The sequence below is a fragment of the Grammomys surdaster genome, unplaced genomic scaffold, assembly GCF_004785775.1.
Source record: "Grammomys surdaster isolate TR1022 unplaced genomic scaffold, NIH_TR_1.0 309, whole genome shotgun sequence".
NCBI classification, from domain to species: domain Eukaryota; kingdom Metazoa; phylum Chordata; class Mammalia; order Rodentia; family Muridae; genus Grammomys; species Grammomys surdaster.
In genome coordinates this window covers 1,629,328-1,641,776 of record NW_021604728.1, presented here as the reverse complement: position 1 = coordinate 1,641,776, position 12,449 = coordinate 1,629,328, and the positions used below count along the sequence as shown (strand labels likewise).

Below are 12,449 nucleotides of genomic sequence, written 5' to 3'. Positions count from 1 at the left end.
CCAGATCACCTACCTGTCAGATGACCAGTGGGCAGGAAGCTGCCATGATGAGCTGACGGTCCAAATGGGTTGGTGGTTGGATGGGTGGCACCTGGGTGGATAGTAACCAGGTTGACAGAGCCACCAGAGCTGGGATTTCTTGCCTCTGGAGGTGGCTCACAGGTGGGACACCCCAGTTTACTTTGGAACCCTCTATCTCCCATTCTTTCATGTCTACATCACTGTGCATGCATACAGTTAGATCACGAAGCTGGAATTCAGATCTGGGGGCCCCAGAGTCGGCGGGGGCAGTGGTGCTGACACTGACTGTAGTGGAGCTCACAGGGGGCAGTGGTGCTAACACTGACTGTACTGGACTCACACAGAGGAAGAAGTCAAGATGTAGGCAACCATGGAGGAGGCCCGAGTAAGTGAACTATAATGGTACTAATTCCCAAGGTAGTGGGTTTAAGACTGGAGCTAAAAATGATCCTGACTACCCAAGGGAGGCAGGTGGTTTTGGGTCCACGGCCTTCTGTGGAGTCCCTGAACACAGGGCTCTGCCTGCAAGGGTCACCTTAATATCTGTCTTGACATCTCTAACAACCAAACCCTGAGTCTCCCAGAACAGAGTGTGGAGAGCAGTGTGGGGACTGCTGAGGGGGGCAGGACTAGGGAAGACTCAGTGCTGGAACCTGTCAAGAAACCATTCTGCATGGGGTAGCAGGTGGAGGGCAGAGCAGGGGGGAGAGCAGCAGGTGGGGGGGGAGCGGGCAGGGAGAACAGCAGGTGGGAAAGCAGCAGGTGGGGAGAGCAGCAGGTGGGGGGGCAGGCAGGGGGAACAGCAGGTGGGGGGAGCAGCAACTGGGGGGGGCAGGTGGGACACATATTTATTCTAAGAGGACAGATGGGGGTGAACTTCCCACTCCGGCCATCAGAGCTTTTGGTCTGCACTGAGGCTCTAACAAGCAAATCAATCCATCTTCTCAATTGGGCACAGACATCAGCCCTCCCAGAGGAATGCGAACACACTGGTACAGTTTGGGAGATGAGCAGAATTGTGAGCACTGGGAGAAAGGCTGAACTCTTAAATCTCTAAATTTCTAACTTAGTTAGAAAAAGGGCAGCAAAGAAATAAAGGTCAAGGAAATACAGATGCCAGAGAGAAAGTCTGATGTTTAAAATTTTGATGAAGCTGGCAGATTAGTGAAGGGAAGAGATGCAGGGCTAGGCAATATGAGCTGCTTTAGTCTCTGAAAGGAGCTGAGGCTAAACGTTAGTCATTATCACTTAAAGAGAGGGCTTCTACACTGTTTGGCAGGGCATCAGGGACTAAGTGCCCTTGTATTGCTTAGCAAGAGTATGGGCTTCAAACCAGATAGTAAACACTTCTTCAGAATCTATACACCCTCTATTTTTTTTTTTTAGCTAAATGTAATTTTTAAATGAGTAATGAGTGAGACATTGAACACGCAGGAATGTGTCAATACTCCTACACAAAAGGGCTACACCTTGCTGCACCTTGCTGATGGATTAGAAGATGACATTGGAAAGGAATGAATTTTCTTTCCAATGAATATTTCTTTTCCAATGAATAGTTTCAACTCAATCCCAGTAAAAATATCAAATGTCTGGTGGATACTAGGCAGCTTTAAGAAGACAGAGAACTTTGTGAAGTGGGAGAAGGCAGTGGTCATCCAAGACAGGGACTCAGGAATGGAGGAGAGTCCAGCTGCAGAACCATGCAGAACACTAAGAGTTATGTCCTGGGGCTTGAGCCAGGATGGATGCCATCAGGAACACCTCTGCTTTAAGGGTCTAGATCTGATTGTTCACAGTCCAGAGGCTACCAGGATGCCAAATCCAGAGATGGGGAAAAGCCACCACACTGTGACGCCAGCTCTGCCATCCTAACATGTTAGCAAAGGTGAAAATATACTTGCCCTCATCCACCACCAATGGGCACCGAGTGGGAAGGACGAGGGCATCTGGGGCTCTGAGGTAACAGACCTGAGACCTTGTGGAAGAAGAGGGATCCCGCAGAGGGAAGACAGCCTTCACATGTGCTTTCTCTCTGTGTGTGTGTGTGTGTGTGTGTGTGTGTGTGTGTGTGTGTGTACGCATGCACACAGGCTAGAACATTTTCAGAGAGGCTCTCAACTTGTCTCTACCAATATCTGGGTTTAGGTTTTGAGTTTAAGAAGTTCCTTCCATGCCCATAACTGATCTGCAGCAATACTGTGTCTGGACTTCATTCATGTAGCCTCATGCTGAGTCTTGTTTTTTCCTCCTGGAGATGTGGGATTTGGATACATGTGGGACAGGTGTCCCCTGTAAACTCTGGGCATGAAGTCTAAGGCGAAGAGCAAATAACTCTGTACCGTCATGCACTTAGGGAAGGCTGGGACACAGGTTGTTGGAAACTGTTCCTTATATGTGGAGACAACACGGATATTGTCCTGGGGTGTTGAGCTTAAAGAAGAGAGAGTCCCAGTGATGAGGGATGCCAGGATGAGAAGGGACTAGGTCACCAAGCATCAGGTAATGTGGGAAGAAGGCCCAGGTGACACACAGTGGTCAGGGTCTCAGTGTACATGGGCTGGCTTTGGGAACTATGGGTCCTTTGGACTGGAACCAGCAGTGGATATAAAGAACACTGTGCAAGGGCCCTGGGAAAGTGTCTCATCCCCACACCAGACAAGACTGATATTTTAGCCCCACTCAGACCCCTGATCCCAGCTACCCTTGGTCTCACCTGTGCTGGAGAAGAGGGGCCGAGCCAGGTCCTGTGGGTAGTGGAACCCAGAGAACATGCCTGGGGCAGGGGGTCGGCTGAACAGGTCCAGTTTTGTGCCAGCCTCTAGCTTGTGGGGGTCCAGCTGCATCTGCAGGGGGACAGAGTGTGTGCCAGGGCTGTGTGCAGAGGCCTGGCCATTGCCCCAGTTAGAACCTAAAGGTAGCCTGGACTACATAGGGACTTCACTGTAGGTACCGCTTCAGAAACTGCCTATACTCTGGCAGCTCCAGGTAAGGATAGCCAGTTTTAATGGGTTTCATCTGGGACAGGAGAACCAAAGCCTTACTACAATACGCAATGCATGGAGTTGCAATGGCACATACCATCTTTATACCATGGCTTTCAATCAGTGTATTCTTTACAACATAGCATATTTGTATATTTCATTTCACAGAAAATATCTTCATTTAGATTTCACAAAATTCAGCTGAAAAAGCATATCCAAACTTGCTTGTTTTCCAATGATGCAATTTATGTTTAAAAACAGGAGTCTTACAGCAGTGAGATGGCTCAGCAGGTAAAGACTCCTGCCATGAAGCCTGAGGACATGGGTTCAAGTCTTAGGACCCACATGGTAGAAAGAGAAATCCAACTCCTTCAAGTTGTCTCTGACCTCCAAATGCTTGCCATGGCACACATGTGTTGCATATGCAGGTGCACACAGTAAGTATGCACACACACACACACACACACACACACATACACACACACACGAAACTCCCAAACCACGACTTTATTAAACTTATGTAGACCTGAGGTGCTGGCCCTTCTTTGTGCTGGGTATCCCTTAAGGGCTCTGTGGCCAGAGGCTCCACTGAGTGTGGCTCTGAGGACAAGGACAAGTGCCCTTCCACCTCCTCCGCTGCCTGTGTGACCTGTCCTGTCGTGCCTTGCTGTGGGCAGCATTTGACACATCACCATGTTCCAGTGTTCTATGTTAGATGGGGCAAGCGGGAAGCAGGCAGAGCTCTGTCTATAACCACATATCCAACCAGGATCACAAGTTGACAGCTGAGTGAGAACCAAGCCCGTATTCCCTAAAGTATCACAGGGATCACTCAGGAACCACTGTGGTCACCCGCTGAGTTTTACCACTCCAGTCCTGGAAATCTACACTGCAAGTACCTTCCCACTTCCACGTAGGCATGTGCACTCTCAAGAGTCCCTCTCCGCTGACTTCTTTAAGGTCTTTTAGGAGACTTTTACAACTGTGCACAAAGGTGCAGTGAATCACGGGGAACATCTGTATGGCTGATTGTCCTGACTTCCGGTAAAGACACTCCCTCTCCCAGTTCCTGCCAATCTGACACTGTGCACATGCTCTGTCTTCCCAACCCAGGCTCTCCCCGGGCAGTTCCATGAATGCTCCTCACTGCAACCTTGGAGCTGGCCGGAGCCTCTCATCACATACCCTGGAGTCCTCCCAAGTGGCCCCAACAGGGAGGCCCTGGCAGTGCACCCGCCTGGCCCGGCCTCACCTTCATCTTCTGCTGCTGGTGGTAGATCTGCCAGGCGATCTGCACGTGTACCGCACACCACTTCCCTGGTTTCTGTGGCAGGACCGGGATGTGCTCAGAGAGCCCAGCGCCTCTTCCCAGGCCTCATCTTCCCCAGATTCCTACCATCAGGACCACCCCAAGGCCACCCAGGAGAGCACCGAAGTCCTTCCCAGCCACAGCCCTGGGTATGCTTCCAACTCTTCTTCCCAGCATGCACTCACGCACTCACCCTGACTGCTGTCCGGTATGGATCAGACACCTGTGGTGAACAGGAGAGAGGTGGGTCATGTCCAGGTTCTGTGGGTGCACGGGCCCAGGGCTGGGAGAGACAGCACCTGAGTGTATGTTGCCAACTTACATGGTGACTACTGACACCTACCCCAGGTGCTTTCTGCAGGAAAGTGTGAACCGCACTGGACCGGCCTGTTATCTCGATTGAGTTTGAAGTCTGAAGGTATAGGGAGAGAGGGAGAGAGTATGAGGGACCTAGATGCTGAGGAGGGAGGAAGCAAGCAGGAGGCCTCTGGGAGCCCCAAGTTCTGGGATGGCCTATGTTGTGGCCTGCCGGTGGGGCCCTGCAGTTACCTCAGTCCCATCATAAGACCACTTCCCCTTCAGTCAAAAGGTCCTGCCAAGGCAGGAAGACTGGCTTATGACATCACTGGGGAGAATGGGTTGCCTCTCTCTGAGAGGCACCTACGTACCAGGGTAAGACAGTACTTCAGGAAAGGGACAGGCACAGTCCCCACAGCCCTGGAGACTGAGGGAGCTTGCTCTGCATGAGCACAGGCAGGCTTAGGGGAAATGAGGCCTACATCCCCTGTTTGGAGGGAGAGGCCTTGGAACCTCTCCTGCTCAGCTCCTGGCTCTTCCCGCTCCTTCCCTCCTGGGCAAGGTGATGGGTTTCACTGCCAAGTCAGTTGGCCAACCCCTGCAGGGCTCAGGAGCAGGCTTTCTGATTGCAAACAGGCCCTCAATCAGCAGGGGTCGCTCATAGTAAGGCCAGATTGCAACAAGAATTGGAGCTAGGCAGTAGCCCCGCCCCATGCCCTAAGCCCACCCACCTGCCAGCCTCCTCCCTGCTAGGAGCAGCTGTACCTTGGGCTGAAAAGCACCCTGAAGGGACCCAAAGGGGCCAGGGTGCGCAAGCAGGGAGGGCAGCCCAGGGCCTGTGGGAGGGAAAGGTGGGAAGAGCTGCAAGAGAGAGACAGAATTCTGGGCTGTGGGCCTCATATGGTGGAGGGTCCTTGAGCACTGCCTTGCCCCCCCCCATCCCCCCAGGATCCAGAAGGAAGCACAGACAAGTTTGCAGCATCCTCACACCCCAAGCGGGCTGTGATCTGGGCCTGAGCACAGGGACTCACGTTGGAATGTCGGAAGTAGGGGCTGTCCAGCTTGGGTGAGAACTTGTCAAACTGCAAGGGAAGAAAGCAAAGGTAAGCCTTCCTGTACAGGCCCAGTGCCCTCCATTGGCCCAGAACCCACCCATGGCTGGGTTGGGCGGTGACCAGGACAGCTACTGCTTTCTGAAGCTCATGGCCTGGTGTCGTCTGGCTCCTGGTTCAAAGAGGTTGGTGTTTACTCAGCTGAGGCTCTAGACAGGGGAGTAAGCATGAAGCCCTGGCTGAAGTAAAGGTGGGAGAGCCGTGAACGCCCCAGGCTGTGACAGAGACAGGAAGTGGGTGCACGCAACAAGGCTTAAATGGACCAAGGGACACACAAGAGGACTGCAATGGCCTGGTCCATGCAGCCTGGTTTTGTCTAGGTTCTGAGACCTGATGTCAGGCCTAAGACTGAGCACTGCTGCAGTCAGCCCAGGCTCAGGCCCTGGCAGGGGAGACCAGAGAGTGGGCTGGGGCTCAGGCCCACAGTCCAGCACCCAGCATGACGGCCAAGTGGGGTCTACACACACCGGCAGGAGATACCAGAGCCATCTGCTCATGGCCTATGTGCATGAGAGTGAGTGTGTCTCTGTGTGTACAGCTGCCTGTCCCACCCAGCCCGCCCGGCCAGCAGCCAGCACTCAGGCCTACGCACCGGCGAGGGTGCGGTGGGCGGCACGAGCGGCGTCGGGGGCAGCCCTGCAAAGGGGGCGAATGTGTGTTGGTGCTGGTGTGTGTGCTGGTGAGTGTGCTGGTGAGTGTGCTGATGCGTGTGCTGGTGGAACTCGGCCCGCAGCAGAGCCCCCGGGCCCAGGGAGGCGCCAGGCCGCTCCGCGTTCTGCACCAGAAACCGCGTGTTCAGCTCTTGCCTGAGCAGTTCGTGATCTACAAGAGAAAAAGAGAGAGAGACAGAGAGGCACGTCGGCCGTGGGCTCCCAGCGGGGCGAGGCGGATAGTCACCTGGCACTCCCGGGGTCGGCAGGCCAAGCCGTGGTAGCCGCTCGCTACTTGCGGGCCCAGGGGTGGAGGTAAGAGAGGAGCCTGTGACCAAGTACCAATCAGAATCCCCGAATGAGGCTGGCAATACATGATTGGCTGGTTGAATGAGATCAACAGACTGGCATCTAGAGGCAAGGAGAGAAGTCTGTGAGCCCTGTTCAGAGCGAGGCCTATGGCCTCAGGCTGGGACACTGGCCCTGCAGGATGGATAGCTGACTCCGCTCAGAAATCCTTCAGAGATTAAAAATTGGTGAAGGTTCCAGCCAAAAGTAAGAGGGACTTGGACCCCACTCAGGGTCTTCTGGAAGTTGTGAGCAGCAAAGGTGGAGGAGGCCAATGCAAAGTAGGGACTGCCTGCCTGAGTAGGGGTGTTATGCACATGACCCACGCGTCCTCAAAGATCCCCTCCACCACTACCCTCCAAGGGCTAGCTCACAAACCTCCCAGGATCTTCACCTCTTCCATCCTGGCCCAGGGCCCCACTGAGGTTGAGCATGCACCCCTGGGTGTAATACCTACCGGCAGGGTGTCCTGGGATGACCAGGCTGCTGGCGGGCAACGCCGGGGGCGGGGGCAGTGTTGGGGGGGCAGCGAACATTGCCGCGGCGTGGTGCTGGTGCTGCGCCTGGGACCTGAGCGCCAGGTGTGAGGTAGACAGGTGGGGGCCGGGGCCGTGTGGAGACAGTGTCACGTGCTTTGCCAGCCCCAGAGGGGTACCACTGACCGTGCCGCTGCTCCTGCTGTAGGACATAGGGCTCAGTGGCATCCTTGCCCTCAGAACCTGGCTATCCCATAGCCACAGTCCCTTCCCAAGGCCAGCAGCACCTCCCTCAGCCCTGAGATGGGCAGTAAGCCACAGCCCTACCCCAGGCCATGGCCTCACCCACTCCCCACCTGAGGCTGTGCAGGTGCAGGCTATTGGATGCCACCTGGCCAGGGCCAGGGCCCACGAAGGCGCCCAAGGACAGAGGCACGTGTGTTGGGAGTGAGCCCCGATGCTGTGGGGGAAGCTGTGGCTGTGGAACGTGGTGAGGTACAATGGGGGCTTCTCTCTTCACAAGGGGGCTGGCCCGAGCTCCTGGCGGAGGTCCTGAGGGTGCAGGTGCTGTGGCAGGCAGGAAAGACTCGGTGCTGAGCTCACTGCTGCGTTCCAGGCCCGACACCTTGGGCACTGCCCCCGCCTTGGCCTCGGACTTCTCACCTCTCCCAGAACCTGCAGAGAAAGGGCAGGTGTGTTGTTGGACCTGGCCCTATGTGCCCAAGCACCACTTGCCAGTGACCAGAATGTCCAGACCTGCCGTTGCTCTTGGCACAATGCTAAGGGTCCTGTGATGATCCCTATATCCAATGGGGAAACACTAACAGAAATAAATACGTCCTGTCCATTACCTGAGGTCACACAGATAAGCTCAGGTGTGCCAGCCTCCTCCCTGGTGCTCAACCCCAGGTCCTTTGCATAACTCCAGAATTTCAGGCCCCAAGGTAAGGCTAGGGTATTAGGCTGTTATAAGCCCATTTTTAAAATTTCTGTGAGGTTCTCCCCAACATCCATGTTTATTTTGTGTTTTGGATGCATGCATCCTGTGCCCCACCAGCTTGCCTGGTGCCTGTGGACCACCTGGAACTAGCGTTGCAGATGGTTAAAAACCACCATGTGGGTACTGCGAATCTAGCCCTGGTACTCTGGAAGAGCAATCGGTGCTCTTAACCATCTCTCTAGCCTCCCTTTCCCTTCTTTTCCTTCCGTCCTTTTGGGTTTTTTTAGGGACTAGGTGTCTCTGTGTAGCTTGGCTGTCCTAGAACTCACTCTGAGAGAGCGGCCTCGAACTCAGAGATCTGCCTGCCTCTGCTTCCCAAGTGCTAGGATTGAAGGAGTGACTTAAATAAGCCTGTCTGAAAATAAAAAGTCAAAGAGGGCTTTGACACAAGCATAGCACTCAGCCCCTTTTCTCTCTTAAACATTTATTTTAGTTTTAAAATTATGTGTTTTCAAAGTGTATGTCTCTGTGAGTGTGAGTGTCTGAGGGAGAGAAAAGGCATTGGATTCTCTGGAGCATGTGTGAGCTGCCTAATACGGGTGTTGGAACCCAGACTCTAGCAGTCCTTTTATAGAGCACTATAGTTTCTTAATCACTGAGCTGTTTCTCCAGCCATCCCTCTCCCCCTTAAGATGACAGGGTCTCTCTATGTAGTCCTGGCTGTCGTGGGGCTTGCTCTGTACATCAGGCTGGCCTCAACAATCAAGAGATCCTCCTGCATCTGCCTCCCAAGTGCTAAGGTCAAAGGTGTATGATACTATGTCCTTATTTCTCTTTAAAATATTTTTTCTTCACATTGTGTGCATGAGCTTGTGTGTGTACATGCCATGGTGCACAGGTGGAGAGCAGAGAACTTGTAGGAGTCAGTTCTCTCCCTCTAACATGTGGATTCTGGGTACTGAATTCAAGTCCACTGAAGATGGACTTGGCAGGCAGTGTGCACACTTGGTCCCACCTTAACCACTGAGCCACCTCACTGCTGGGAGATGAGTCTCGAACACGCTCGGCAAGTGCTCTGCTACTGAGCTACCCCTCTAGCCCTCTTTGACTTTATTTTCAGACAGGGCTATTTAAGTCACCCAGGATAGTCACAAACTCACTCCATAGCCCACAATGGCCTCTAATTTTAATGTTCTTACCTCAGCCTACAAAACAGCTGGGAAGACAGGCCCGAGCCACTAGGTACAGTTCTCGTGACCCCATTTTGTAAACAAGATCAGGGTTCTACAAGGACGTGTCCCATGGTTGACACTTGTCCAACCTCTGCTTATTCTCTTGGCTGCAGCATGCATTAGCATACATTCACACAGGCACACAAGCACACACTGATGCCCATCTCTTTCTGATGCCTGCGGTGATCAGCAGAAGCTGCCTCCTACACTAAGACTGCTTCCCTCTGCTCCACTGTTTCTAGACCACCATCCCTGCCCCAGTGAGATACACAGACCCTCCCAAGGCTCCTACTGCCCTTGAGTCTCTACAAGCTGAGACCCAGAAGCTGGGCTGGGGACACACTCACCTTTGTCAGGTGCCGGGGCAAAGAGCTTCTCAGAGCCCACAGATGCCTGAGGAGAGAGAAGAGGCTAACAGGCTGGAGCTGAGAGTGACTATTACCCACCTCCCCAGCAGAACCCAACCCCGCCAGCAGCCTGGCATGTGACCCATCTCTGTGCTCAGGGCTCCTCTGAGTCTCAGCTACAGGCTGAATGCAGAGAAGGGAAGACAGTCCTTACTGCGGCTGCCCCGTGCCCAGTCCACAGCACAGAGCCAGTGCCAGGAGAGCTAGAAAGGGATGTGCGACCTTCTGACACTGTGGCTTGACACTGCCATCACAAATGTGCCAGGCTGCATTCCAAGATATCCTGGGGTATGTTCAGCTGTGAGCCACAGGAGCAGTCCTACTAGGTACCGGTAGGGGATGTGTCTCATTCTGTGGTATAGTGCCATTCTCAACATCTGGGACTGGCCAAGTCATGGCCATGACTTGGACATGGCTTGGACTACTGGCCATGTAGTCCAAGCACACAAAACTCTGAGGGGATCCGCTGCTCTCTCTTTTCCATTTCTCCCAGAGAAGCATCCTTGTGTAGTTTGGACTGAGCAGGCATTTGCAGCTATGCAAGTAATTAGGATGATAATGTAGCCATGGAAGGTGAACGGAGGGCCCATATTCTGAAGGACCTGGCAACTTAAAAACACTTGGTAAAAGTGACCCTGGATAGATCGTCTGTCCTCTTAGATCACCTCCTCAATATGAACAGTATCTCCTCAAAAAATCACACTGAAACTCTCAGTGTGACGGTGCACCGGCAGGCTGGTCTGTGGTCAATGAAGGAATGTGTGGGATCAGTGTGTCCTTATGGTGGAGGCCCTGGAGGACTCCCTGATAGTTCACCATGACAGGACACTGAGAGTGCCCTCTGTGAATCAGGAAGCATCCCACGCAGATACCGGATTCTCCTGTGCCCTCCTGACCCGAGACTTCCATCTAGCAGTGAGCTGCCCACTTCTGCTGCCTGCAGTCCTTCGCAGTACATCACATGCACGGGGTGACTGGGTCTGTGGAGAATCTCTGCCACAACCCAGTGCGGAACCATTTCATCAACGCAAACAGGGCCCTGAAACTCAAGGTTTTACCTGAAGCCCCAAGCTGTCTCTGCCTTTCCCTGTTCTGCATCTGCACACAGATGCTTCGGTGAAGTTTGGTGTTTGTAAAGACCATCATACCCACTTACTGCCTTAAAGATGCTGCTCCAGAAAGGGGGCGATAATGAGACGTCGGCCACAGACGTGTACTGGGTGCCTGCATATGTGCACTGTACAGGTGTATGTACACACCTACACATCTATTCATGCTTTTGGGTTCCTGTACTGTATAAGCAGAAGGCTGACTGTGCGTAAGCAGGAGTGGGTAGCTACATTAGAGCACAAGTTTACATATGAGTGTATTATGTAATTATGTCAGCCAGGCTTTAAGGGAGTTCTGGAGGTATGTATACACTGTGGGGTTGGGCGGGTCTTGGGCCATGGGCTCAAACTATTTTATGATTTTACAAAAAAAGAAATTTAGTTATCACTGAAAGTAATAAAATAACCTCTGTAGGGAGGGGGAACAGGCTTGCCCCGAGGGAACTCATGGGAAAGACACCTCAGAAGAGTAGACTTGAGGTCAAAAGAACAACCTCATCCAAGGAGGCCACACTTGATGACACTCACCGTAATATAACATAGCTCCACTATCGACAAGCCAATCTAACAGGACGACGTCAGGACTTGTGAGCTGCTGAGCCCTTACTGTCCAGAGGTTCTACGTGGCCCAGCCCAAGGCCTGAGATGGGACTGTGTAGAGCTGGGTTTTTAGGATGCCAGGCTCAGCTGTCATGGGGTGAGGACACCCCAGTGTCTATCAATAGGCAAAGGGGATATATCTAGTCCAGACTACCTCAGTCTAAAGAACTGTGGACACGGAATATGATTCTGATTGGTAAAGTTAAGGAAAAGCCCAGAACACTGAAGCTGGGGAGAGATGGCTCAGGGTTTAAGATCACTAGCTGTTTTTCCAGAAGCCCACAGTTCCCAGCACCTGCACGATGGTTCACAATCCTCTGTAATTTCAGTCCCAGAGGATCTTCTGGCCTCTCCTGTACATGTTGTACATATTATGCAGGCAAAGCACCCCCACACATATTAACTAATTAAATTTGTTTGTCTGAGACAAAGTCTCATTTTGTAGTTCTGGCTGGCCTGGAACTTACTGTGTATACCAGGCCTGTCTCTGCCTGAGATTAAAGGGTGCTGAGATTAAAGGTGTACACCACCACACCCAGCTTTTTTTTTTTTTTAATTTTCTTTTCTTTTCTAGATAAGAAAGAATATCCCAGAACAGTGAAGGGCAGAACTCATGACTAGATAGAGAGGTAGTGACTGAGGAGGCAGGCCCTACCCATGGGCCATTCTGACTACCCAACTGTGCTTTCTCCTGGTGACAGGCTCCTGTCTTCCATGCTGGGGTATTTACTACATGTTGTGTGACTACAGTGCTTCAGAGCACAAAGCCACGTCACCTCACATGTCAGATTTTTCAGTGTCCTGATCTTGAGTTTCCAGTCAGTGAGCTATGACCTTCCATAGTCTGTAAGCCTCTGTGCTACATCACACACACGGTATTGAACCAGTGGTACTCCCAATTCCCTGGAGGTTGAGGGGTCCTCCCAAGGGTGGATAGGAGAAGAGGATACAACCAAACCTGTAGCTC

The 12,449-nt window shown here is 52.7% G+C and overlaps 1 protein-coding gene across 4 annotated transcripts in view; it reads right to left on the bottom strand.

Moving 5' to 3' along the window:
- Fbrsl1 (fibrosin like 1) overlaps positions 1 to 12,449 on the bottom strand; it is an 89,930-nt gene that overhangs the window by 13,135 nt on the left and 64,346 nt on the right. The window contains exons 6-17 of one of the 4 annotated variants that reach the window (XM_028777368.1): positions 9,714 to 9,759; positions 7,858 to 7,869; positions 7,551 to 7,761; positions 7,176 to 7,396; positions 6,713 to 6,781; positions 6,313 to 6,542; positions 5,640 to 5,690; positions 4,655 to 4,723; positions 4,505 to 4,534; positions 4,255 to 4,326; positions 2,735 to 2,864; positions 14 to 91 (exon numbers count right to left, since the gene is read on the bottom strand). In XM_028777368.1, coding sequence (XP_028633201.1) covers positions 14 to 91; positions 2,735 to 2,864; positions 4,255 to 4,326; positions 4,505 to 4,534; positions 4,655 to 4,723; positions 5,640 to 5,690; positions 6,313 to 6,542; positions 6,713 to 6,781; positions 7,176 to 7,396; positions 7,551 to 7,761; positions 7,858 to 7,869; positions 9,714 to 9,759 — 1,219 coding nt within the window. Of the gene's footprint in view, positions 1 to 13; positions 92 to 2,734; positions 2,865 to 4,254; positions 4,327 to 4,504; positions 4,535 to 4,654; positions 4,724 to 5,639; positions 5,691 to 6,312; positions 6,543 to 6,617; positions 6,782 to 7,175; positions 7,397 to 7,550; positions 7,870 to 9,713; positions 9,760 to 12,449 lie in introns of all 4 variants that reach the window. The other 3 variants (XM_028777366.1, XM_028777370.1, XM_028777369.1) reach the window with 3 other exon arrangements.